The 27254-nt window shown below is 48.0% G+C and overlaps 3 protein-coding genes across 5 annotated transcripts in view; 1 reads left to right on the top strand and 2 right to left on the bottom strand.

Moving 5' to 3' along the window:
- LOC121433067 (intraflagellar transport protein 172 homolog) overlaps nt 1–1778 on the bottom strand; it is a 35199-nt gene extending 33421 nt beyond the window's left edge. The window contains exon 1 of the mRNA XM_041631305.1: nt 1664–1778. Coding sequence (XP_041487239.1) covers nt 1664–1702 — 39 coding nt within the window. The 5' untranslated portion in view covers nt 1703–1778. The remainder of the gene's footprint in view (nt 1–1663) is intronic.
- A 1173-nt stretch (nt 1779–2951) lies between these two features.
- LOC121432802 (fibronectin type III domain-containing protein 4) lies at nt 2952–6788 on the bottom strand. Of its 3 annotated transcripts, none has more exons than XR_005972237.1 (8): nt 6173–6572; nt 5853–5996; nt 5648–5763; nt 5286–5490; nt 4774–4863; nt 4356–4480; nt 3981–4185; nt 2952–3873 (listed from the first exon to the last, which is right to left on the bottom strand). XR_005972237.1 is itself a non-coding variant. In XM_041630954.1 (8 exons), exons 3-8 carry the CDS (start codon nt 5935–5937, stop codon nt 4150–4152), a joined length of 657 nt encoding a protein of 218 aa, XP_041486888.1. In that variant the 5' UTR covers nt 5938–5996; nt 6173–6302; nt 6635–6788; the 3' UTR covers nt 2952–4149. The 3 variants fall into 3 exon arrangements, 2 of the variants coding, with proteins under 2 accessions (XP_041486888.1, XP_041486887.1); XM_041630954.1 differs by adding an exon at nt 6635–6788 and having other exon boundaries at nt 2952–4185; nt 6173–6302; XM_041630953.1 differs by having other exon boundaries at nt 2952–4185.
- Nucleotides 6789–8148: 1360 nt separating this feature from the next.
- Nucleotides 8149–27254, top strand: part of LOC121433020 (glucokinase regulatory protein-like) — a 28853-nt gene continuing 9747 nt past the window's right edge. Inside the window, 19 exon segments of the mRNA XM_041631251.1 lie at nt 8149–8208; nt 8665–8787; nt 8789–8824; nt 9206–9274; nt 10149–10150; nt 10314–10383; nt 10746–10819; nt 11202–11268; nt 11754–11767; nt 11769–11805; nt 13036–13130; nt 16483–16588; nt 21992–22110; nt 22512–22610; nt 22794–22888; nt 23225–23305; nt 23646–23741; nt 24326–24423; nt 24514–24597. Coding sequence (XP_041487185.1) covers nt 8149–8208; nt 8665–8787; nt 8789–8824; nt 9206–9274; nt 10149–10150; nt 10314–10383; nt 10746–10819; nt 11202–11268; nt 11754–11767; nt 11769–11805; nt 13036–13130; nt 16483–16588; nt 21992–22110; nt 22512–22610; nt 22794–22888; nt 23225–23305; nt 23646–23741; nt 24326–24423; nt 24514–24597 — 1425 coding nt within the window.

Raw genomic sequence — 27254 nt, 5'->3', positions numbered from 1 at the left:
TTTCAAGTGGATGCCGGAGAGCTCGTGCTTATGAAGAGCTGTCTCCCCCACAGCCAGCCTTATTTGTGTTGTTAGCCTGTCCTCTCCATTTCCATGTCCTTCCCTGTGGTCTATCATTCTTCATACAGCTGTCCAATTCATAATGCCCTTTCCATTTGTCCCTTACACCTCCACGACACAAGGCAGCAACAGGAGGTCCAGGAAGAGTCCTGGTGAGGCCCCAGTGTTGGTAGTGTAGCCGAGACCAATGATTCTCTGCGATGAACCCACACATGTAAAGATGTATGGACAAAGGAGTATACCGTGTGACTCTCTGTGCCACACTGCAGCTTCCCTGACGAGATTTCCCCTTTCGTCCTTTTTTCTGTTTTTCCTTTTTTATCTTAAATTTTATTTGTGTGTGTGTTGGGGGAGGTTGCAGGGGCAGAGGCTGGATGCAAGGGAATGGGAAATGGGTGAGATCGGGATGCACGATGTGAAAGACACAAAGAATAAATAAAAAAAAAAGAAAGTTAAAAGAATTTCTCCTTACATTTATTTATTGTGAGTGGTGGAACGGTGCCTGTGTGGCGGTCAGAGAACAACTTGCATGAATTGACTCATTCCTTCCCGTGTGTGGGTCTCAGGGCTCACTCAGGGAGTCAGGCTTAGTGGTAAATGCCTTTATCCACTGAACCATCTCACTGGCCCAATTTTTCTTTTTCTTTTTTCAAGATAGTCTCATGCAGCCCAGGCTGGCCTTGAATTGTCTATATAGCCAAGAATGTGTGTGTGTTGAACTTCACTTAACTCTCTCCTAAGGTATAAGGTGTCAGAACACACACCAGCCACATGTGAGGCACCAAAATTCACACTGGCCAAGCGTGAGGTGTTAGCAGACATCATTCTCAAACACACCCAACAAACAGGTCTTACTCTATCCATTATGAAGCTCAGTAACTTGAGGCTCACAGCTGATTCGAGCTAGATTTGAACTCAGGACTTTCTGGCTCCAAGGCTTGTGACCCTCTTGTCTTCACTTCCCATTGCTAGGATTTTCGGCCTTTGGCGCCACCGAACCCTGTTTATAGTGTGTGTGTGTGTGTGTGTGTGTGTGTGTGTGTGTATGTTGAACTTCACTTAACTCTCTCCTAAGGTTCTTGGAGTTGCTCTAACTACGGCTTTTCTTTCCCAAATGACGAAGTTAATGGCAGTAAGGCCACGTATGATGAGGGTTAAAGCCAGAGATACCATTTGGTCAAATCAGTGCTAAACCTGAACTCCGATCCCTTCACTCCCAAACCTATCCTTCATGTTTTTGGGCTCCTCTCCTAGAGTCCAGCCGCTTCTGAATCTGAGACACACTTTCACAATTCAAATGAAGCGTCAGCCTTGCGCTTATTTCATCCTGTGTAGTTTTATGCTCGTTGTCTAGATATGCGCCTCTCCCTCATAGCCTGTGACGTAACTCGACCCCTAGAGCCTAAGCTTGGGGCCTGGCACTCAAATGCTGTATGGGGTGCCATCAAAGTTTGCGGTCTTTAGCAATTCATGTCGCCTACTGAAAGATCTTTCACAATCTTCTGCACACAGCAGGCGCTCAACATTATAAACTTCTGTTACCCCACTTTTTTTCTTTTGGAACGCCCGGTGGCCGGGGAATGGGAGTCACGCGATTCCTCACCTGAGGGCTCAGCAGGGTCCTCAGGTGCTTCAACTGCATGACGCACACAGGTCTCCGATGCTCGCTGACCGAGACAACTCCCGCGGTTACCTGGACAACCCGCCAAGCAGCAAAGGCGCCAGCCACTGACGCACAGGCAACGTGAGTGCGACATACGTCATAAGGTCACGTAGTGGGTTCGCGACCGTGCAAACGGGATGTGCGCAAGCGCAGTGAATCCTAGGGCGGGCACATAAGAGGAGGTCGTCGAAGTCTATCCTCGACCAATCCCGTACTTGCATGCAAACTCAACGCAAAGCCCCACCCGCAAGTCTTCGTCTGTCCCCACCCTCCCCAACCCCGCCCCTAGATCCTGTATCACTTTAACCCCAGCTTTTCTCCTTGCTTTAACCGGCCAAGTGTGCTTTAGTTGCTTTAACTCTGGAGAAGCGCAAGGCAGGTTCTACGAGAGCGAAAGCCAGTTCGCAGAACTGCAGCCTCTGCTTTCTCCGCCAAAAGTTCTGTGACTTGAGCGAGGCCACTCAATACTGATAGGTATCAGTGAATGCTCAAGGATATACCTGTTTGAAGTGGGCAGAGGTACAGTCCCATTTTACACAACAGGAGGGGGTCACACGCCAAAGTTGAAACAGCTAATAAACGGTGGAACCGGGATTCAACCCAGAGCTGATAACCTTTTAATTCCCGTGAGACGATTCAAGTCTTCTCAACTCGTTGTCTCTTTGTTCAACTTCTCTAACCTGTAACGCTGTCTCAGGAAATGATCGGGGTTTGGTAGCACTGGCTAGGGAAAGGCAAGGCACCCTGTTTGATCATTGGGTAATAGGTGAGTTCAAGGCTGCTTGCCGAAATCCAGATGTCTTTATGGGTCAGTGCAGCAGACAGAGCTGGGCTGGCCTCCTAGCTTAGAGCTCTGTGACACCTGGGGCTGGGGATTGACTAAGAAAAGATACTATTGTCTTTATTTTGTTTGATTGGAATGCTCTCAAGAATTTTTGTTCTAAGTTTTTGCAGCATATCAGACAGATTGACTGAAATTCAGAAAAGAAGGCCTTCTCTCTCTAAACGGTCCCAGGTTGGCAAGTCCTATACCCCCCAAAAGCATAGCATATGATCTCCAGACCGAAGCTGGGTCCCAAAACTTTGCATGCACAGTGGTTGCCAATGGCAACGAATATTTCTTTCCCCACCACTACCTCCCTCTTGAAAAATTAAGAACAAGTAGAGGGCAATTCCCATTTTTTACAGATAACACAAATAGGTCCCAGAACCCAGATTATATTTTTTCTATAGGGGCATCCAAACCCCTTTGTTTTATTTCTAGAATGCTCTGGATATGTTACAGAGTATAAATATAAACGCCTTTATGGATTACAATTATTAACGTTAAACGAACAGAGACATAGATGAAAGAGAAAACGGAGTGGAGGCACTGGTATGCACAGGGTGAGGATACATGGCACCAAGGGACACATCCGTGATAGCTGCTCTTTTACTAGCCCCCCCATGACCCTGCTCAGTCCTTCTGACCATTTTCCCAGAGGGAATGGTGGAGTTGAAAGAATGGGGAGGGGGTCGGTTATGTAACCCAGTGGTAGAGCATTTGCCTGGTATGCACAAGGTCCTGGACAAAGATAAAAGAAAGAAAATCTACTGGCCCTTTTATGGTGACATGGCCTGGTTTCCATTGGTGCAAAAACTTCTGTGTCTTCTCATTGCACCCCTCCCCCACAATTCAACAAAGCCAAAAAAAGGAGGCTTCTAGATTCTGCACCTTTTCCTTGTCTTTTCTTCACCCGTCTTAGACGAAAACACGGACACAAACATCCTATAATGGGTCTGTTCCTTTAAGTTGGTGGTGGCGTGAGGGGCCCTTGGAGAGCTGAGAAGGTGTAGAGATGCCTTCAGCATACCATACAGTCAGTTCCGGTTTGTCCAAGAACCTTTATTGGAAAAATGTCCCAGGGGTGAGATCACCAGCAGCGGGAGGGGCTGCCAGGTGAGAGGGGAGCACCTGAGGCTCCGTGGAAGACATTGGAGTAGTGCAGTGTGGCATCTGCCTCGAGGCCCAGATGCTTGCTTCCTCTTCCTCCGTGGAAGAGGGCAATACAGACAGAAACAGCCCTCTCTGAGGCCCAGAGGCAAGCTGTAGGGGCAGCTAGTGGATGCCAATGGTCCTGATGCAGGTGAGATGGGGCCCCATTTGGGACCTATTGGGATAGAGTCGAATAAATGACTCCCCTGGACCTGGGGGATAGGAGATGTTCCATTTAATATCCACTCCCAGGTCCAGGGGTACAGATTCTAACAGACCTACCTTCTGGCCCTGCTCACAGTGGAAAGAGGATGGGTACCAGCCTGGGATTCTGGGAGTGCACAGCCTTGTGGGAGTCTCAGAGAGATCACCAACTTAGGCTTCCCTGACCCCACCCCCCATTATCAGTGCATCTCTCTTCTGGTTCTGGTTCTTCAGTCACTCAGTTCACTCAAACGTCGATGGTGTTGATAGAAGGAGACTTTTTCTATGAGAGAAGATTACCCAAATCTCAAATTTCAGACAGGTAAAGGTGCTGCTCCCGCCTTCTGGACATCCCATTCCCGCCCCACCCCCCTTCGCTGCCTATTCTGCTTTTCACTGAATACTCCTGGGCACCCAGATCACCCTTCTCACACTCACTGGTCCCCACGTCACCTGTCTTGTCCCCACTGGCCTTCCCTGAGGACTCTGTTCAGGACCCTTCCCCTTCTCCTTGGGGTTGTTGTTGGAGTCGTTGTCCTTGATGATGTCATACTGACGGCAGAATAGCCCGATCACAGCTGAAACACAACAAACCATCTGAGCCTTGATCTTGACCTCTCATTCACAGCCTTGAGGCTGTAACAGCCGCACGACTTCTAGAAAATCCTGGAATCCCTGGGGCCCATACAACCGTCATCCCTGGCCATGCAATAGCCTTCTCTCTTTCTCCTCAAACTTGTCCTGATTACCTCCCTCCACCAGCCATTCCCCTCCCCCCCACTCCTTTTCTCTCCTTTTTCTCCCGACGGGTAACCTTCACCACTTCCCACTATCATGGTCCCAAGTCCCTGGCTCCCCATCCGGTACTCACCAGCCCACATGAGCAACACCACCACGATGATGACCACTTCCCCGGTCTGCAATGGCCGCTCTCCATCCAGACCCTCCACTGTGATGTCTCCTAAGGAGAGAACCATCCTCTGGGTTACAGAGGACCCACTGGACAGCTCTGTTATGTACAGAAGGGGGATGCTGGGGGTTAGAGTCAGCGGGACCCATCATCGCCCTTCTCAGGAAGAAGCCTGTGGTGGGCAATGTTTAGATACCAGTGAGTGATCACAGAAATTGCTCATGCAGGCCATGGCAGGTGTGATGTGAGCTTGGGTGAAAGGAAGCAGGAAGCCCTTCCCCCCCAAAGGATTCATTAGCAGTGTCTCTGTAGCTGGTCCCCTGCCCACCTGTTTTGCTTTCCGTCCCTGGCAGTAGAACAAATTATATCATCTTTCTATTCATCTGAGCTAGAATGCTGTTAGCGTTAAGCAAGTCAATGAGAGGTTAAAACCCGGTTCAAAAGCTGGAGACTCTTCTAACACAGGCTCTCACCTGGGCTGGAGCTGTTGGAGGGCAGCCTGTCAGAACCCTTGAGAGTACGGAAGTGCACACGGGGCCCTGGAGGACTCTCTCCCCGGAGGCCGATGCTCCTGACCTGCACGGTGTAGTCACTGTCTTCAGCCAGGCCCCAAAGAGCACAGGCCCTAGTGGTGGTGTTCACCTCCCTGATTACACGCTGCCCAGGGCCATTCTGTCGCTGCAAGAAGATGTAGAGAAAGAACAACCTAGCCCTGGTCCCTGACCATGAGGCTTAACACTCGGGATTCTGTAACATCCAAGCACTCCAAAGGAGTAATGTGCAGGGGTGTTCAGAGAACCAAGGGCACAGGTTGGGGAAACAGGGTGATTCGTACTTGCTGGGAAATGGAGTAGCCAATGACGATGTTGCCTTCTGGGACGTCCCAGGACACAGTGGCCGAGTTGGCTCTGAGATGAGTGACCGTCACATTCACAGGAGAGGGAGGTCGGTCTGGGGGTGCCAGGGTGTTGACAGGTTAAGAGGTTTCACTTCCACACTAGCTCTGACGGACCCCCACTGCGGGCGTCCTCTTCACTCACCTGCTCGCACAAAGCCCAGGTCACAGCTGACCAGCAGGAGGACCGTGGGACTCAGATATGGGGAAAGAGGCATCAAAGAAGCCATGGTTTCCACCGAGTTCGCCGAGGGGCCCGAGGCATCCGCTTAACATCCAGGCGGGGATCCTGGAAGAGGCAGGAGTTGAGAGGGTCAGGAGCTGTCCAGAACGCAAGCGAGGTGCAGCAGCTCTCCCAGGCTTCCCACGGCCCATAGCCCATTTTCCCCGCTCCTTTCCCGCCTCCGCATAACCCTGGTGCCCACCCCAGCCCCCACCCGCGCAGTCGGATCAGCCCACACCCACCTGCCGGGTCCTCGTGGTCGGTCAGGCCTCGGGGGGTTGTTCGGTGCCCAGGGGGCGGCCCATCGCCGGACTGGCGCTGGCCCTACCCCATCCCGACGCGGGCCCGCCTAGGCGGGCAGCGCCAGCCGAGCTGCGGGCAGAGAGGGCAGAGGCGGAGTGGCCGCGGGCCGCGGGTCTGCGGGGCCCCCAGCGTTCCCGAGGGCCACGGGTAGTCTGTCTCTGAGCAGGGGGCGTTGCCGACGAAGCCTGGCAGCTGGCCTGCGTCCCCAGTGCAGAGGACAGTGCGGCGGCCGAGGCTGGTCCCCTGCAGCGGGATGTGACCGTCCGGGCCAGCCAGCCGCCTCCTTCTGCAGAGCTGGCCACGCGCGCTCCGCTGCAGCCCGACTGGGGCGCGTGGGTCCGCCCCGCCCCGCTAGGGTTCTCGTCGCCGTCATCCTGCCCCCCCCCCCCCCCATTACCTACCCGCCAGCCTTGTTCTCTCGGGGCTCCTCCCACGACCCTCCCAATGGCGGCCTGCTGGGCCCCTATTTCTTCATCCTCCCGGCTCTAGTAGATGAACAGACTGGGGTACCCGGACAGGTGCAGATGCGAGGGTCTAGGGCACCTGAAAGAGCCCCTCCTTCCCGGCATGAAATTAGCCAAGTTAAGAGGAGGCATTTCATCTCCGAAAGCAGGAGGGGGCTGAGAGGCTGAGAGGAGAGGAGACAGTGGTGGAGATGATAATTGTTTTAACAATCTCTTGGAGACTGCGTCAGCCTTTAAGTCTCTTTCCCATTCATGATCTGATTGGATTCCATTCGCTTTCTTATTCATTCTTTCATTTTTTTTTTCAGCAAATATTTATTGAGCATCTTCGGTGTGCCTTCCTTTAGAAGAGCTGGAGATGACTTAAAAAAAATGCTGGGCATATAGGAACAATTAAAAAACAGATCTCTCTCTCTCTCTCTCTCTCTCTCTCGTGTGTGTGTGTGTGTGTGTGTGTGTGTGTGAGTAATTCATTCGGTTTTAGAGAAATCCATTAACCTGCGCCTCAGGTTTCTCACCTGTAAAGCATAGAATCCTGGAACAGAGCTTAGACTATCAAATGTGACAATGCTGGACAAAGGCCTTTAAAAGCCTCTGCTAGTGTATGAAGTGCTGTTCCTTTGCGCCAACTTGCTAGTTGTTGCAAAATTCATTCAGGAAGCATGTAAGTCCTTAAATTATTTCATAGTTTAGCTGAGTGTGAAATCTGTGTAATACTAAACAACTGACCACTCCTCTGAGCCCATCTAAACACAAGGCTGTCAGCAATGACCCTAAGTGTCCACGTATCCGGGGATGCCTACCATTTGGGGGAAAGAGACTGGCTGTATTTAGGGCAGGTTTTTTGGTTTTCATTCTTCTTACAGTATTTCTATTTCCGTGAGTTTTCCTCTGTGATATCCAGTTCAGTGCATGTACACCTGGGGCCCAGCAGCTTCTGTTGCTTTTCTTTCTGCAAGGAGAGGATAAAATGGGCCAGTGGGGCATAGAAAGGCTGCATGCTGACATGTGATCAAGCCATGGCCCTGGTTCTCTGACTTCTACTGACCCTGATCTCTGGCCTTCAGAGGTATTTGTGCCCCAGAGTTCTCTTTGCTCTGACCTGGGTGTTGTTCTGCCCATCCAGGCTCCCAGCCTTCCAGAGGGTCCTGTGTCTGAAGGGCAAGCACAATGCCCTTCTGGTCCTCTTGTTCAAGAGCAAAGCAGAAGCTGGCAAGACAGAGGGTGTGCAAAGAGGACCCTCGGGAGCTCCCACGGAGGGCTGGGAACTAGTGACAGGAGCGGGTGTTGAAGAGAGGAGTGCAGAGGTGGTGCTCAGAGACACAGAGCCCGCAGGTTAATCATCTCCACGGCTCAGATAAGACCCTGCAGCTGGAAGCAAAGCTATTGTCACCAGAGAGGTTTGTGTGACTGCAGAGGCAGGAAGGACGGAGTGTCTGCAGTACAGGGCCATGTGAGGCACGAAACGGTATCAGCATGTGATTGAGACCCCTGAGCCTGGCGAATGGGAGGTGAGGCCCTTTCTCAATTTCAGCCTTCTGCACTGATTCCTAGAACAGTTCTGATTTGGACTGGTTTCAAGCGTGGTCTTCTGCTCCTTTCCTCTTCCTCCTCTTCTTTTTTGGCTTTTTAAGATAGGGAATAGCCCAAGCCGGCCTCAAACTGCTACGTATCTGAGGATAGCCTTAAACTCCTGATCCCCCTGCTGCCACTGTGCAAATACTGGAATCAAAGGCACACCTCCCATGATAGACATCCTTTTCCTATCGTCCCTAATGGGCTCAGAATGTCACATGAAGACTAAGTTCTTGGTATGTGAATGGCACGCGCGCGTGTGTGTGTGTATGTGTGTGTGTATGTGTGAAGTATGTGAATCCAAGCCAGATACTGTGCCTACTTCCACTCCTGCCTCCAGCCCAGCAAGCATAAGGCTTCCTGTTCCTGACTTTGTGCCCCCTTCTCTCTAGTTGTCAGGGTATGAAGCAGCTGTGCCAATCACAGAGAAGTCCAATCCCCTGACCCGGAACTTGGACAAAGCAGATGCAGAGAAAATTGTTCAGCTGCTGGGGCAGTGTGATGCTGAGATCTTTCTTCCAGGAGGAGGGGCAAATAGTGTCCACCTACCAGGTGACCTACAGTCAAACCTCAGACACTGCCAAAGAGATGCTAAGCCAACCACATCTCAACTTCTACCCTCCCGGACTACGGTTTCTAATTTTGGAAATCCTGAGCCCCCTCCTCCATTCCAATCCACTGTCCTCTGTTTCTTTCCTTTTGTTCTCATCCCCCATTTTTTGTTTATTTATGCATTTATTTTGTGAGGTGGGAGGATTTATTCCATGGGGAAATGTATGGAGGCCAGAGGACAACTTTTGGGAATCAGTCTGTTCTTTTATCATGTGGGTCACAGGAACGAACTCAGATCATCAGGCTTGGCTCCACAGAGCCATCGCATGCTCCCCTCCTAGCTCCCATTTCTTCCTACTGATTCCTGTCCACTCTCCACAGTGACTGTACAGTGAGTCAATTCTGACCACCATGTTGCAAGTGGCTGGAAAAATCCAGGAGGTCTTGAAGGTACTAACTCTTCGCCTGCTTCCCATCCAGACACTGCTGTTCCCTCTAATGTCTTCTTTCTTGGGTCTCCGTTTCTGATTTTTATAAATCTGAACTCTTTATTATCTTGGTCTTCCCTTTGGATGTTTATTATTATCTTGGTCATCAATAGTAGTTATGATAATTGCTAGATGAATACTTTATCATCAGCAATACATTTTCTAATTTTGCTTTGTTTTTGGTTTTTCAAGACAGGGCTTCTCTGTGTAGCCCAGACTGTCCTGAAACTCACAGAGTTTCACAGTCTGGCCTTGAACTCACAGAGCTCTGCCTGCCTCTGCCTCCCAAGGGCTGGGATTAAAGGCATGCACCACCACCATCCAGCATACATTTTCTTTTAAAAATTATTACTATTGTTATTATTTTTTAAACGAGGATGGTTGTTTTGCCTGTATGTATGTCTGTGTACTACATGAGTACCTGGTGCCCATGGAAGGCCAAAGAAAGTGTTGGGTCATCAGGAACTTGAGCTGCCGGTATCTGGAGGCTGCCATGTGGGTACTGGCGATCAAACCTGGTTCCTCTGGAAGGGCAGCCAGTGTCTTAATCGCTGAGCCACCTCTCCATCCCTGGCAATGCGCTTTTACTCACTCAGTGCCTGCACAGAAATCTGTGACGCTGGCATTATTGTCTTTTTTTTAGATTTTCTCTTCTCAGATCAGAAAACAAAGAACGGATGTTCACAGTAGCTAGCTTGAATGTACCCAGCTAATAACAGCTGGATGCGTCTGCTTTGGTTGTTTATTTTTATTTAATTGACAGAACTGCTCTCAAGTCCCTGCTGGAATAAGTAAGAATTTTAATGAATAGCTTAGTCTGAGAGGCGAGCCAAGAGGAGTTCTTTCTCCAAATCATTGTTCTTTTTTGCTACCTCACACAGCCTATGTCCTGCTCAGTTTTATGATGAAGAGAAGATTGAGGAGTTCTGTCTTCCTCTGTCATTGACAAAGGAGAAAGGAAAGTATGATTCTTCCTGACCTGGGCCTCTTTCCTTCCTCAGGGTGCCAGATGGAGGCCTGGTAGTACTGAGTGGAGGAAGAACCTCTGGCCGCATGGCATTCCTCGTGTCTGTGAGTATGCTAATTCCCTGTTTTCTCCTTTCCTTCTGGGGACATCACCCAGAACCATAAAGCTCATTAGAGGTAAGTTCTCTCCGCAGATATATTCTCTCCCCACCTCCTTTCCAAAAGCTGAACCCGGGAGCAAGTCCGGTTTCTCTGACCTCACTAGATCTCGGCCCTCCTCTGCCTAGCATTCCCACATCGCACGCAGCACTAATCAAGCTGCATCTTTAAGTGGCAGATTGCAAATAAGTTAGGGACAAGTATTGGTCTAAAAAGACCATTTTGCATCCCCAGTCCTCTATAAACTGAGACTCCACAGCGCATCCTCTCTCTCATTCCTTCTTCCTACCCTCTCTCCTCCTGGCCAGGTCTCTTTTAACCACCTGATGAAAGGCCTGGGACAAAAGCCTCTTTACACATTCCTCATTGCAGGCGGCAACAGGTAAGTGACCTGCGCATGTGGCCTCAATTTTATTTTATTTTTTTTAGAAACTGCATTTGAATGAGTTTAGTCAAAGATTATATTGAACCTACCTCAGTCTCCACCATTCCACATTGCCTTATATCTTATATTCCTTTACAGACTTTTATTACCTACCTGGCCTTGTAGGTATTTGAGGTTTGTTTTTGTTTTGTTGTTGTTGTTGTTTGTTTTGTTTTTTTTAACTCCGTGGTATATCTACCTTGGTCCCTGCTAAACAGTAGGTGCCCTTTCAATAGTAACTTTTCTCTGTTCTGTTCTCTCCATGTGCCCCTTCCTAACGAGCTATAGGGTTCTGCTTCTTGACCAGCGCCACTGACCTTGATTGTGTCTGCGTCCTTAGGTCTATCGTGGCCTCTCAGGAAAGGACAGAAGACAGTGCTCTACACGGGATTGATGAGCTGAAGAAGGTCTGTCTTTTCCAATACTACTCAACTAGAGAGGCCCCTTTTCATAGGGTTAGAAAACCCCCAGCCTCAACCAAGGCCTGGCCCCTCCTCTGGTCCTGATTTTTCTCACGCAACAGATTTGTACCCTGGTGTCCTCCTCACTCCCTGTAGCTCTAATTCACACCTCCTCCAGGAGAACCCCTGCTCCCCGTCATCCTAACTCACACCTCCTCCAGGAGACCCCCTGCTCCCCGTCACCCTAACTCACACCTCCTCCAGGAGACCCCCGTTCCCCCCCCCCCGTCACCCTAACTCACACCTCCTCCAGGAGACCCCCTGTTCCTCGTCACCCTAACTCACACCTCCTCCAGGAGAACCCCTGCTCCCTGTCACCCTAACTCACACCTCCTCCAGGAGACTCCCTGCTGCCCATCACCCTAACTCATACCTCCTCCAGGAGACCCCCTGCTCCCTGTCATCCTAACTCACACCTCCTCCATTCCTAGGTGGCTGCTGGGAAGAAGAGTCATTGTCATAGGCATTTCTGTTGGACTCTCTGTAAGTATGAATGCAGGCTGTTGGGGCGACTTTATGAGGAAGGGGTGGGACCAGAAAGGAAAGGAGAATGTTGAGGTGGGTACCAGGAAATAGAAAACCTACGCAAGGGGGCTGGAGAGATGGCTCAGAGGTTAAGAGCATTGCCTGCTCTTCCAAAGGTCCTGAGTTCAATTCCCAGCAACCACATGGTGGCTCACAACCATCTGTAGAGAGATCTGGCGCCCTCTTCTGGCCTGCAGGCAGACACACAGATTATTGTATACATAATAAATAAATATTTAAAAAAAGTATAGAAAAAAGAAAACCTACGCAAGGAATTTTATTTCAATTTTCACCGATTTGATCTATTTTTATGAATATGAAAAGAGAGGGAAGGAATTCTATCTCAGAATAACTGTGTATTGAGCCAAGATGGACAGACTAGTCCAGGAGTCAGCAAGCATTGCTGGCAGTCAGCATAGCCAGCCGCCTGAAATTGTGGATCATTTTACTGGCACACAGTCTTTGTGTTTACTTAGAATTCATGGCCTCTTTTGTGCTAGGCTTAAGTAGTTGGACAGAGATCATAGGGCCCACAGAGCCTGAAGTGTTTACTGTCTGAGCCTTCAAAGAAGAGTCTGGCTTCTGGTTTCATCCCACCATCAGCCTCAAGGGGGACTTGTTAGATCGTAGGCTACAGAAGGGTCAGTCTGCATTTTAACAAGATTCTCAGGATGTTTTGTATGAGAAACATCGGGTTTGATTTCCTGTCAACCCCACAACAGTTTTGATTCTAAGAGTTCAGAGTGCAGAGCGTTAGATCCCAGCTGTTGGACGATGACCTCAACAGGACGTTGACCTAAAGGAGGCCATTGCCATTACAACTGTGATCAGTCATTTCTGAACTTCACCATCTGGAAGATTTCTGTGGAGGAACATAAGAAAAAAGTAGCCCTAGCTGGGCGATTCTTGCTTGTAACCCCAGCACTCGGGAGGGAGGGGCAGAAGGATGATTGTGTGTTCAAGGCCAGCCTGGACTATACAAGGAAATCATAGCCCAGAGAAAGGATAGTTCTGCAACTTTTGGGGTACTTGTAAGGCGTATGCTTCCCCACATCAAATTTGGATTCAGCGAGTCTTGGCTGAGGCTTTAGTATTTCTAGCAAGCCTGCTGGGGCAGGTTCCTTGTGGACCTTGGGGAACACTCAGAGCCGTTCCCTTCATTGTGCTTGCCTCTCTTGCTACCACCAGGCACCCTTTGTGGCAGGCCAGATGGACTATTGCACGGATAACACAGCAGTCTTCTTGCCAGTCCTGGTTGGCTTCAATCCGGTGAGCATGGCCAAGTGAGGCTTCTTCTGGGACTGGCAAGGCCTTGGGGGAACCTGGGGAAGGGACGTGTCAAAGGGACATGCCTCACTGATAAAGGTACCAAGCCACGTGGCTAACACAGACAAGTAGTGTGGGTTAAGATGTAGGATGTAAGAATTAGTTAATAAGAAGCCTGGACTACTAGGACAAACAGTTTATAATTAATGCAAACCTCTGTGTGTTTCTTTGGGGCTGAATGGCTGTGGGATGGGGTCAGGAGAGGGGGACAGAAATCTCTGTCAATAGTCCAGAGTATCATCAGCAAGAAGATGGATCTATGGTCTTGCTTGCCAAGTCTCAGAATGTAAAAGTAAATATGCAGTGATCCCTAAGCTTTTGAAGTTGTTGGCTGCTCCATTTTAAATGGTCTCTCCTGTTTCAGAAAGGGTGGAAGGCACTTACAAAATGGTGGCCCATTCCTTTAATCCCAGCACTCAGGAGGCAGAAGCAGGTGCATCTCTGAGTTTGAGGCCAACCTGGACTACAGAGGGAGTTCCAGGACAGCCAGGGCTACACATAGAAACTCTGTGTCAAAACAAACAGACAAACAAACACCACCCCCCCAAAAAAAACCAAAAAACAAAAGAAAAAAACAAACCAAAAAAGCAAAAGCTATATAAACCACAGATTTAGAGCAGGAATTGAAGAGGTAAAAAAGACAAGAGCTAGAAGGAAAAAACAGGGTCAGGAACATGTATACCCCAAAAGTCTATGCTTCCATCTGGGGTGACCCCCAAGCATCTTTTCAGCGTAGCAGTGGGTCCCCAGTGGTCACGCACTCCTCTTTCCATCTCCTTTGTCTCAAGCTCTTTCTTTCATCAATCCAGGCATGTTTCTGCTCCTCTCTGACTGCTCATATTGGCCTCTCCTCCCACTTGAAGCCCTGTGCTGCAGAACCACCTTCTTTGGGGTGGGGAGGGAGAGGTCAAGATTTTGCTATGTAGCCCAGGCTGTCCTATCCAAATGGCCACTTGATCTGATCTGATACTCCATGTGGCTAACCAATACAGTGCAGATGTCATTCTTTATTGATTTAGGGTAATGCCATGACATATCTGTTTGGTTAAACTGTCCTTGGTGATTGATTCCAATGCACAGCCAAGTTTGGGCAATTCTACTGAATAAGCCATTGGATTGGATCACCTGATGGCCCTGAGGGCTTCCTGTCCATGGGGGTCTGCAGTGGGAGAGCCTGGTTCTTTCTCTTCCCAGTCCCAGATTCCAGGCTTGTAGTGTGACTCGTACTAAGGTGTAAATGAGTTTGTGATACTCTTAACCCGGATCCTTTTCATGGAGGACTCTTCACCCAAAATATATCTGCAGCAGCGGGTGCTAATTTCAGGCCCTGTGACTAAGTGAAATGAAGAATTTCAAACAATGTAGGCGTGGAGCTCTTCCAGTTGTTCCTTAAAGCGGTGGCTCCCTGTCTTGGCTCATCTTCAGAGCTGTCTCTGAAGCTTTAAAAAATACAGTTTAGGGCTCTGTGCATACCTGCTGAGGCTGAACCTCTGGGTAGGTGTGGTGTCCAGAACTGGATGTTTACTGCAAAACATAATTCTCTTCGCCCCTCATCCCGGGGTGTTGATGTTCAATGAAGTCTGGGAATCCTAATTTTTATTGCACAATGTTGGTGCTTTCTCTATTCCCTCCTTAGGTCTCCTCTCTCTAGGGTCTCTAGGAAGTGTTAGAAATGAACTTGAGGGCAGCAATAGAAGGTACTTTACACAAAGGGTATAAAATAGAGGAATCTTGTCTGCCTCAGGATTCACACAGGAGAAAAATCTGTAAAATCGTTCCAGAAGGGGTTATTGTGTGCCTGCCATCCCTGTGCCAGGGAAGCAGAGGCAGGAGGATTCCTGGCTGTGCTGGCTTGTAGGTCTAGTCTAGTGAGTGACCTTGTCTCAAAAAAAAAGATAAGATGGAGCCAGGCGGTGGTGGCACATACCTTTAATCCCAGCACTTGGAAGGTAGAAGCAGGTGGATCTCTGTGAGTTCGAGGCCAGCCTGGTCTACAGAGCGAGGTCCAGAGCAGGCTCCAAAGCAACACAAAGTAACCCTGTCTCAAAAAAGCAAAACAAAACAAAAACAAAAAATTAAGATGGAGAATAATTGGAGAAGGTAGTTAAGGTTGAACTCTGACCTCCACACACAGGTGTAGTAATAGGAGCGGCGGGGCTGCGTCCCCAGCACCCCGGCTGCCTGGCTAGCTTATGCCCCGAAATAACAACACACAAATTGTATTCATTTAAACACTGCTTGGCCCATTAGCTCTAGCCCTTACTGGCTAATTCTGATATCCCGATCAACCCATCTCTAAAAAACTTGTGTAGCACGGGTCTTACCGGGAAGGATTCTAGCCTATGTCCATCCTGGGTTGGAGCTTCATCGTGTGTGCCTCAGAGAGCAGAGCACTCGCCTCTGTCCGGGAGAGGGGAGCATGGCGTCTCTCTGAGCTCACTTCCTCTTCCTCCCAGCATTCTGTTCTGTTTACTCCTCCCACCCATGTATTAACCTATCAGGGCCAAGCAGTTTCTTTATTGCTTAACCAATGAAATCAACAGATTGATATATGACACTCCCACATCACACAGGTGTGTGTAAAGCTGCACACAAGTGCCTACATATACATGAACATACACCCCTCCACATCCCCACACCCCAACACACACCCCACACTACACACACATATACACACAATAAAAGAAACAGTTTGAAAAGGGATGGATTCTTGTCAGATGTGATAAGGTACAACCAGGGATGCTGTGTGCAGGGTGGGCTCAGTCTTTGAGGCCATGCCACATTGAGCAAATCGCAAATCATCCCCCACTTCAGAAGACCCTCACGCTTTCGAGATTCCACAGTCTGTAGCTAAGCACATAGACTGTACTAGCTCTCTTGTCTCCTTAACACATTGCTTTGTTCCTGATTAGTCACCAACAGATGCTACAGTTAATAGCGTGACTTTATATCTCACTAGGGACCAGCATTCCTCCATCAGGTAGCAGGGGTTCACTCCTCGGGGAGATTCTAGATGTATTCAAAGGATGGGAAGGGTTTCAAAGGAGTCTAAGATGGAATATAAGGTGATAGTGTTGACCCTTGACTTCTGGCTGGAACTTTAAACTTGAATGTTGGCTTCATTGCTGGAGGTATTATTAACCCAATCCTTGGAGTTCAGGGACACCCCACCCCAGATGCTCCAAATATTTCTCTGTGAAGTAGCTGACCTCTGACCCCACTCCCTCACTGAGCTGAACTGCCAGCTAAGGCCTTTCCTTCAGATCCTCACAGGCAGTCCTTCCTCTTCCGTGTTTCTCTGGACCTCAGAAATGACCCCATTGAAGACTGGAGATCAACATTCCGGCCAGTAGCAGAGCAGATGCAGAAGATGCAAGAGAAACAGGAAGCTTTTGTGCTCAATCCTGCCATTGGGGTAGGCCAGACTTTCTTTGCTCCATGCTCCTCTTCAAGCATGCGAGAATTGCTTGTCACTTGCTGGGAATCTTTGATCTTATGGCCCCTGTTCACAAATCCCCAAGGCATTTCATGTCAGCTCACATGTTTCCAATGAAGTCCTATTTTTTTTCTTCTTTTCTTTTCTTTTTTTTTTTTTTTTTTTTGGTTTTTCAAGACAGGGTTTCTCTGTGGTTTTGGAGCCTGTCCTGGAACTAGCTCTTGTAGACCAGGCTGGTCTCGAACTCACAGAGATCTGCCTGCCTCTGCCTCCCGAGTGCTGGGATTAAAGGCGTGCGCCACCACCACCCGGCCCTATTTTTTTTCTTAACTCAAAATGTTTTTTTAATCTTATTTCAACCCTGTTTCTCAGATTTGTAAGCAGTAAGCACTTCTAGACTCTAGAATAGTCTAGAAGAACTAGAACAGTCTAAAAGAGCTAGAACAGGTCAGAGAGTCTAGAACGCTTTCAAAAGGGCCTTTTGCTATCTATGAATAGACAGCCTCGGCTAACTAGCCGCTGTTAGGTCTCTTCTAGTCCCCTACAGATTCAAATGTCAAATATGGCTTTAAAAACCAGAATGCGATTTTACTAATTGGGGGGGGGTGTTTTTTGTTTTTGTTTTTTGGCAGAAGTGGCTTCTCTGTGTAGCTCAAGCTGTTCCAGAACTTGCTCTATAGGCCAGAGATTCACCTGCCTCTGCCTCCTGAGTGCTGGAATTAAAGGTGTGCGCCACCACTGCCTGACTCCCTACTTCTTCCTTAACCAAAATTTTTGCTTCCTACCTCCCTTTGCCAGTAGTGGGCACATCTGAGCCCTTCCCCTTGATCCTCATGTGAGATAGGAAGGGAAATTCCATGGTGTATGTAGTTTGTTCTTGTCCCACATCTCCTGTCTCATCCTGACTCTACCGGCTGGTGTTTGTTTCTTCAGAGCTTTATTTTTATTTATTTATTTATTATGTATACAATATTCTGTCTGTGTGTGATGGAGGAAGGTCATTGGCTAATAAAGGCACTGCCCTGGCCCATTTTATTGGTTAGAGGATAGGTGGGAGGAGAAAACAGGACAGAACACTGGGAGGAAGAGGAAGTGAGGTCAGAGACTCCACAGCTCTCTCGGGAGCAGACGCCTGAGAGAGAGATGCCATGCCCCGCTCCCGGGATGAAGCTCCGACCCAGGATGGACTAGACTAGAATCTCCCCGGTAAGCGCACCTTGGGGTGCCATACACAGATGATTAGAAATGGGTTAAATTAATATGTGAGAATTAGCCTAGAAGAGAATGGGCCAAGCAGTGATTAAAAGAATACAGTGTCCGTGTAATTATTTTGGGGCATAAGCTAGCCGAGCAGGCGGCCGGGGTTCTGGGAACGCAGCCCCGCTGCCCTTATTACTTCATATGGCGCCCACGTGGACAACTGCTTCCACATAAAGCCTGAGACAGCTTGGGAAATAATTATAGAACAAAATGAAAGCATTGTGCCTGGTTTCTTGGTAGCAGCAATTTCTCGGTTCTACTCTTCCTGCTAGAGGCAAGAAAGCACCTCATCTAAGAGAGGCTTCCTGACTCAGCTTTAGCTGCAAAACCATGCAGCTCATTAAGAGTTCCTGCCACGAAACACTTAAACGGTGTTGATAAAAAGCTGAACGCATGCTTTTCGGTTTTCAGCCATAGCAGGAAAAAAGCTGCGCCGTTTAAAAATGCTGGCTTTCTGGGCCATCCTGCCAGGGCAAACTCTGACTGTTTGAGGCAGGAGGGCCGGCTACCAAGAGAGGACTTGAGTGTTGTCTGTTGTAGCTCACTTGCTGGCAGGGACCTTGAAGTGCCATACAGTTGTTGCAGTAAACATGGCTACAGCCTGTATATCCGCCACGAGGCTGGAAAGCTAAGGAATGGACTGGATCCAGCCTGCAAAGCCACGCCTTTAATCCTACTGATATTGCTTGGTAAATTAAAGACTCGTGTGGTCAGAAAAAGAGAGATATACAGTAAAGAGAGATTCAAAGACAGAGAAAATTTCTGAATGGTTTAAATTGTGTTAAAAATATATGCAGACTAAAAGTTGAAGTTCTTAAAGTAAAAAACATAAAAAAAGGAAGAGAGTTGTTGTGTGTGGTAGCACACGCCTTTAATCCCAGTGCCTAGAAGGCAGAGACAAACAGATCTCTGTGAGTTCAAGGTGTAGTAGTGTACACCTTTAATCCCGAATGCCTGGGAGGCAGAGACAGGCAGATCTCTGAGAGTTCAAAGACAGCCTGGTCTACAGAGTTACTTCAGGTCAAAGATATATGCTCAAAAAGCAAAGAGTTAACCTAGGAATGTCACAGCTTAGATTCTTAAGCGCCTAATGATTTAAAGGCGCAAATCAAAAGTGCTCCTGGATAGTAAAAAATTGCAGATTCACAATAGGACAGATTCAGACCACCAAATGAGTCACACTGTTGGATGAATGTACGTAGGCTTGGGAGAGAAAAGAAAAAGAATATAGAGAATAAAGTTAATGGTTTAAAAAAAAAGGTAAAGTCTTTAAAGAGACAGAATAAAGTAAAGTGATAGAGTAAAAATAAGCCGCGTAAAAATGGAAAATTCACAGAGAGTCTGGATTATGTACATTGTGTTTTCTTTAAAATTTTGGACTGTGAAGGAGCTAAATACAGAGAGACATTTCATTATATGGGCTGCCAAATGGAACCAGAACGGATATCATGAGGGTGTGATTTCGGAGTTTGGATCTAAGGATATGATACTTTGGAAAAGAGATTCTTCTTTTGTTTTCACAGAGGATCAGACCTTGTGGATTGCATTTATCCCGATTTGGTATGATGGACCACGCCCTCCTGAAGGGTTGTTGTGAACATCTCCAGAAAATTGCTTCGCTCAACTGCCAACTGAGATGAAACTAGCACACAGGTTATACCATGAAAGACCTAATTAACGACGCCCCCATTCAGCAGGAAGCAGTTTGGAGAGAGATAACTGCGCCCATATTCCCAAAAAATGTTTATAAATGTTCTTTTACATTTAAAGGGGGATATGATATAGATATGAATAATTTACATTAGTATAGATTTTGCTTTATTGATAGAAATTTAAGGTCAATTTTGTTATATGTATAAGTGTTTCTGATTTTGATTAAGGTATTGTGATTGTGCAGTTCATTTAAATATGTACTGTATAATTAAGAAATATAGGTTGTTAATGGATAATCATCGATAATAGTAAAGATTATAGTCATGTTAGTTAGATTTTCTAGATATATAGAGATATATTTTAGATAGACATTCTTCATGTCTTTCAAAGATTACAGAATAGGACATTTAATGTTTTAATAACTGAGGACTTTTCATGACAATGAGACACGTCTGCTCCTGGCAGCACCAATCTACTTCAAGAGGAAGATGGGCATCGAAGAGGCACCTTATGGAGTTTGATAGCCATTTGGGCAAGAAACTGCTCTTGCCTGGACTATTGCATAAACTGGACACAGAGAACCCGCAGAGAGAGGACTACTGAACTTGCCTAAGGTGAGATGATCTTTCGGGGTTCCTGATTCATTTTGAAAGAGTCTGCGAGACATTCTGCAGGACACAACAGATAGTGACTGAACTGACTTTGAATTTTCCTGCTTTATGGAAATGTCTGCTGGATACCATGGGCCTGAAGGCTGAAAATGGATGCCCCAACGGTACAAAAGAACGTTGAGTGACTGTCCAGGCAGCGAGATGTCTTTGTCATTTCTAGGACTAAGTTTCTTAGTTCTTGTTTACTTAGGTAATATATCTTTCTGGAGTCTTTGATGGAGTTAAGAATAGTTAGTTATAGTTATAGTTTTCCTTAGTTATGATAAAGATTATTGTAACTTTTACTTGATAACTGTTTTGTTATATGTAATTTTGCTATGTTAAATCCTTTTTTTTTTGTTTAAACCGAAAAAAAGGGAAATGATGGAGGAAGGTCATTGGCTAATAAAGGCACTGCCCTGGCCCATTTTATTGGTTAGAGGATAGGTGGGAGGAGAAAACAGGACAGAACACTGGGAGGAAGAGGAAGTGAGGTCAGAGACTCCACAGCTCTCTCGGGAGCAGACGCCTGAGAGAGAGATGCCATGCCCCGCTCCCGGGATGAAGCTCCGACCCAGGATGGACTAGACTAGAATCTCCCCGGTAAGCGCACCTTGGGGTGCCATACACAGATGATTAGAAATGGGTTAAATTAATATGTGAGAATTAGCCTAGAAGAGAATGGGCCAAGCAGTGATTAAAAGAATACAGTTTGTGTGTTGTTATTTCGGAGCATAAGCTAGCCATGTGGGCGGCCGGGTGTGGGGGACGCAGCCCTGCCGCCCCATACTACTACAGTGTGTATGTCTGCAGGCCAGAAGTGGGCACCAGACCTCATTACAGATGGTTGTGAGCCACCATGTGGTTGCTGGGAATTGAACTCAGGACCTTTAGAAGAGCAGGCAATGCTCTTAACCACTGAGCCATCTCTCCAGCCCCAGAGCTTTATTTTTTAAATTATTTTTTAGGTATGCCTCTCTCTCTCTCTCTCTCTCTCTCTCTCTCTCTCTCTCTGTGTGTGTGTGTGTGTGTGTGTGTGTGTGTGTGTGTGCATGCAGGTGACCATGGAGGCCAGAAGAGGGTATTACTTTCCATGAAGCTGAGTTACAGGCAGCTGTGAGCTTCCCAGTTGTAGGTACTGGGAACTGAACTCAGGTCTTCTGCAAGAGCAGTGAGCACTGTTAAGCCCTGAGCCATCTCTCCAGCCCTTAGTCTTCTGTTATAAATCTGTACCACCGAGTGTCTATTCCACGTGTCTGTCCAGAGCATGGGAGATCTGATACTAAGGAATGGCAGACTACCATAAAACATGGTGGGGAAGGTTCTCAGAAATAAAAATATTCTCTGTCTGGGCAGTGGTGGCTCACACCTGTAATCCCAGCACTCAGGAGGCAGAAATAGAGGGACTCTCTTTGAGTTCGAGGCCAGCCTGGTCTATAAAGAGTTCTAGGACAGTGAAGGCTATTACACAGAGAAACCCTGTCTTGAAAAAGAAAGAAAGAAAGGAAGGAAGAAAGAAAGAAAGAAACCAAAAGAAAAAGAATGAAAAGTATTCTCTGAAAATCTTTGACCCAATTGACAAGAGACAGCACCCATCCTTATAAACATAGTCAAGGCCACCAGGAAAAGATACGCTCATGGCTCACTAATCAGAGTGAGTGTCTAATAGGGACCCCCAAACATGCTCGTTCCCAGGGATCAGCAACCACACTCCACCCGAAGGATCACCGACACCTCTCCATGCTCAGGGGTCATGAACTGGAGAACTGGTAGACTCCTGGGTTGTTCTTTCTCCCAGTTAGTGTCATTGCCTCCTTAGCCCGAGGGGCTCAGTGGCTCTTCCTGGATGAAAGGCAGGAGCGCCACCAAGATTCTGCTGGAAACCCTGCTGCTAGCGGCCCATAGGACTGTGGACCTGGGTGTTGTGGCCTCTCAAAGGTATGGAGAAAGCAGACAAGCTGGGCATCAGATCCACACCATGGTGACACAGGGGAAGAGATGGGAGGTCCTAGCTCCTAAGACTCACATAGGCTAGAACCCAGCCTGCTGTGACTTCCTTTCCTTACCAGAGTCTCTGGCCCAGCTTCTAGAATGCTCTAGTCCACCCTCCTCTTGGCTTTTGTTTTTCCCACTGCAGCCCTTTTTTAAAAATAGAATCCTTTCTGCTCTTATTAATGGGGATCTTTCTCCCTCCTCCTTCCCCTGCTTTCCTCCAGAATGGACTAGCAAAACCTTTTAAAAAATGGGAATTGTGACATCCCCTAAGTGTGGGTAGGAGTACCTAGCTCTTTTGGGGGGGGCACCATGCCCTTCTCGGGAGCTAGTGAATTTTCTTTCAGATGCCTTCTGGACATCCTGAGGACATTTGAGTGGGCTCATCAGGTGACCTACAGTCAAAGTTCCAAAGTTGCCACCCTGATGAAACAAGTCAGCACCAGGTATATAGCTGTGTGTGTTTGCAGAGGGCATCCTGAAAGTAGGGGATACTTTGTGAGATGTGTTAGCGTGGCAAGGGTGATGGGTCCGCACGTTGGAAGGTCTTGGGTGTGTTTACTCTCGTGTTATTCTGCGGCCTCTTTTCACGGTGGTCATTCGTGTCCTGGCCTCTGACTCATTCTCAGCCTGGAGAAGAAAGGCCGAGTGTACTTAGTTGGCTGGCAGACCCTTGGCATCATCGCCATCATGGATGGGGTAGAATGCATCCACACCTTTGGTTCTGATAGGCCCTAGTCCTGATGCTCTCCCAGCCCATTGGGATACATTAGCAAAGCATTTTCCCACAACCCCCGCCCCCACCGAGGTTCTCCAGTGCCCGCCCATACTGCCCTACATAAAGAGGCATTTCGGTCAAATGCTTTCATCACTTGAAGCCCCAATTGCCACCTCGGTCCTTGATCTCTCAGGTCCCACCCCAGCGCTTTAATTGTAGCTTCTCACTCAGGTTACTACCGCTCATCCCACATCCCACTTCCTGACCCCATGACAGCCCTTGGATTAGAACCTTTCTATCCTCCAAAGCCCACCGTTATTTTCTCTCTCATCTTAAATTTCCCAGATTTCCAAGATGTCCATGGCTTTCTCATGGGTGACCACAATGACATGTTTAACCAGAAGGCAGAGCTCACCAACCAGGTCCGAACAGGACAGGACTTGGGAAGCTGTAGAACTCACGGGTGTGCAGAGGGCAATAGAAGGATGGGATCTGGGATGGAGGGAGGACGAGGGGGTAAACAGCCTGGAGCCTCAAAGCGCTGCGGTATGGAAGGCTCTGGATTTACCCTCGAAAACTCAGCTTTAGTCTACTGACCTGCTACGTCACCTTTGGTAAAATGCTACCATTTTGAACACTGGTTCTTTTCAAGTGAAGTCCAAAGGACTGTAATAGATGTCCCCCTAAGGTCCCCTAAGGTCTTCAAGTCTGTGCTCTTGAGCGTCCTTCTGGGAGGAGCTCCCCTATCTTCTTCTGCCCCGCAGTCCCCAGTTCACTTTCTCCCAGGAGGACTTCCTGACTGCCATTCTGCCATCCCTTGTGGAAACTGACACTGTGGTCTTCATTTTCACCCTGGATGGTGAGCAGGAAGATGGGACCAGTGGCGCTGAAAGCAGCAGCGGTTTAGAGGGGCTGCCACTTCGAGTCTCAGGGTGCCTTGTCAGAGGAAGGGTGTCTTAGTTAGGGTTGCTGTTGTGATAAACACCATGACCAAAATCAGCAGCCTGGATAGGGAAGGTTTTTTGTTTGTTTTTTTAGCCTTACAGTTTATAAGTCTATCACTGAGGGAAGTCAGGGCAGGATCCTAGAGACAAGACCCAGAGCAGAATCCGTGGATGAATGCTACTTACTGTCTGCTCCTCATGACTTGCCCAGCCTGCTTTCTTATTGCCCTCAAGGCCACCAGCCCAGGGACAGCACCATCCATAGTGAGCTGGGCCCACCAATAATCAATCAAGAAAATGTGCCACAGGCTTGCCCGCAGGCCATTCTGGTGGGGGCATTTTCTCCATAGAAGTTCCCTTTTCCCCCAATGATTCCGGCTTGGGTCAAGTTGACATAAAAGAGAGGGGCAGAGGGAGTGTCCTGGCAGGACCCCAGGGTGGCAGGAAAAACAGCGTCATAGATCATCCTTTTAACTCGGATGCCTCCTGTCCCATCCAGATAACCTCGCAGAGGTCCAGGCATTGGTGGAGCAGGTGAGAGAGAAGACCACGAACACCCAGGCCCTGGTGCACGGCACCGTGGGGCAGTCCTTGCCTGTGAGTGTCCAGCAATGGGGAGAAGATCTGGGTGTGATACAGCCCAGGCCTTCTGGAACACAGCACCCCCGTTTATCTCTTTCTCCTCAGGCCCCTCTAAAGAGGCTCTTCCCCTCCATCAGCAGCATTACATGGCCACTTCTTTTCTTTGAATATGAAGGAAGCTATGTCCAGGTAGGCGGAGATGAGAAGGCAATGCCTGCTGGAGAGGAGCCCTCACCCTCCAAAAAACCCCAAAGCTAGATGGGAAAAAGCCTAAATATCTGTTGATCTTCTTTCCTCCCCAAGCTTGGAAAATTCTCAAATTATCAGGTCTCTAAACAGAGTTGCCAAGGCAACAGGGTTCATTTCTTTCTAGAAGCACACCGAAAGGGAGAGACAGGCCACCAATCACCACACGCTCATTTGTTCTCTGGGACGGGTTAATTGTTGATACTGAAGTCGTTATCACCACCCTAAAGTGTCTAAGGCTCTTTTTTTTGCACGGCACCCTATGCTGAACACAATGCAGCTCTGACTACAATGGAGCCCTGTGCAATAGTGAAATTATAATCAGGAGACACACTGAGAGGCATCATAGACATCGTAAGAAGTTTGTGTGCATTTTGCAGTTTGGTTTGGAGAGGGCACCAGGAAATCTGGGTGCCAATTCAGCTCTACTGAGTGTCCCAAGAGAGAAAACAAGTTCATATCTCTGGGTCTTTTCTCACAGTTGACCACCCACCTTTCATGGGGCTAACCAGGGCCCAGAAGGGATGCTGTGGGGGAGGTGTACTCTTCCATCTTTATTCAACCCACTTCCTTCCGGAAGCTTTCAGACAGAGCCAGGACACGGCCTCCCTGAACCCAGAACTCTTTTTTTTTTTTAAATTATTTATTATGTACAGTGATCTGCCTGCATTTGTGCCTGCAGGCCAGAAGAGGGCACCAGAGCTCATTACCGATGGTTATGAGCCAGCATGTGGTTATGGAGACTTGAACTCAGAACCGCTGGAAGAGCAGCCAGTGCTCTTAATGCTGAGCCATCTCTCCAGAGAGAACCCAAAGGTCTTACATAACTGCCTCTCCCTAGTGGAGAACCCACGCCCCTCTGTCCTTCGCTCTAAATGGCGTTCCTGTGTCCTATCCCTACTTATTGGCACAGTCCCCACATTCAATGTTCTCTTCTGACATTGCCTGCTTTTGAAAAAGTCTTCTCTGATTAACTTGACATTGTCTATTCTTCTCCACACTTACACAATCCTGATGCTAAATACAAATATAGCTCTTTATACCCTATGAATCTTTCATATATATCAGCTCAGTTCTCATAGCAATCTCCTAAGGCACGTGTGCTCAGTTTCACCATCTCTCTAGCCCCTTCTTTCTGCTTTCTTCCTCCCTCCCTCCTTCCCTCCCTCCCCCCCTCCCTCCCTTTCTCCCTCCTTCCTTCCTTCCTTCCTTCCTTCTGTGTTTTGTTTTTTTGTTTTTCAAGACAGGGTTTGTGTGTGTGTAGCCCTAGCTGTCCAGGAAATGGCTTTGTAACCTAGATTGGCCTTGAATTCACAGAGATCTGCCTGTCTCTGCTTCCTGAGTGCTGGGATTAAAGGTGTGTACCATTTTACACGGCTATTTCTGCTTTGAACGTAATGACATTTTATTTAAATTTTGTCTGTATTCAAATCTATTAGTTTTTTTTCCCTTGTGGTTTTCAATCTTTCGCTTGATGCTGCCTTCATCCTTCCATATGGAATTGTCTGAAAAACGTAGGTTTCCATTGGCACTGTGTCCTCTTGTGCTTTCTGCTGCTATGATGGGAACTGAGCGAAAACAACATGGAAGGGTTAAGACCCTTCATCCTACACTTTACGGTCTATCATTTCGGGGAGTCAGGCAGGAGCTCCAACAGGAGGCAAGAGCGGAGGTGGGACCGAGAAGGAAACAGCTTCCTGGCTTATTCTTCATGCTCCATTTTCTTTCTTATAGAATATTCTATTACATTTTAGTGTGTGTGTGTGTGTGTGTGTGTGTGTGTGTGTGTGTGTGTGACGGAGCTGGCTCTCTTCTACCTTGTAGATCCAGGGGATTAAACTCAGATGGTCAGCAGGCACCTCTACCTACTGGGCAATCTCACCAGCTCTCGGCCTGCTTTCTCATACAACTCACAACCACTTGCTCAGGGGTGGCATCAGCACACCAGAGTGGGCTGGGCCCTCCCGCATCAGTCATCAACCAGGACAGTGCCATATAGACATGCCCATGGGCCAGTCTGATGGAGGCAATTCCCCACCGGAAGTCTCCCTTCCTAGGTGACTCCTGTGTGTGTCAAGTTGACAAAAACCAGCACAGACTTGATTATCTTTGGTTGTAGAAATATTTTTGATACTGTAATGGTCTTCACTTTTTTGGTTTTTTGTTTTTTGTTTGTTTTTTGAGGCAGGGTTTCTCTGTAGCTTTGGTGCCTGTCCTGGAACTAGCTTTTGTAGACCAGGCTGACCTCGAATTCACAGAGATCCGCCTGCTCTGCCTCTCGAGTGCTGGAATTAAAAGTGTATGCCACCACCGCCTGGTGGTCTTCACTTTCTAAAAAACAATATTTTATTTTATGCACATTGGTGTATGTCTGTGTAAGGGTGTCAGATCTTGAATTACAGGCAGTTGTGAGCTGCCATGTGGGTGCTGGGACTTGAACCTGGGACCTATGGAAGAGCGGTTAGTGCCCTTAACCACTGAGCCATTTCTCTAGCCCTGGTCTTTGTTTTTAATTTGAAACATTTTGCCTTCCTCCCCAGTCCTTTGCCACATTTACTTCATCCCCTTTGTTTCTCTTGCTCACCTGAAAGATAAGTGAA

Source organism: Microtus oregoni, unplaced genomic scaffold, assembly GCF_018167655.1.
Source record: "Microtus oregoni isolate MIOR12 unplaced genomic scaffold, Mior012 000036F_ref0000092, whole genome shotgun sequence".
Lineage (NCBI taxonomy): Eukaryota > Metazoa > Chordata > Mammalia > Rodentia > Cricetidae > Microtus > Microtus oregoni.
The sequence above is the reverse complement of the archived record's forward strand: the minus strand, read 5'-3'. Positions and strand labels throughout refer to the sequence as shown.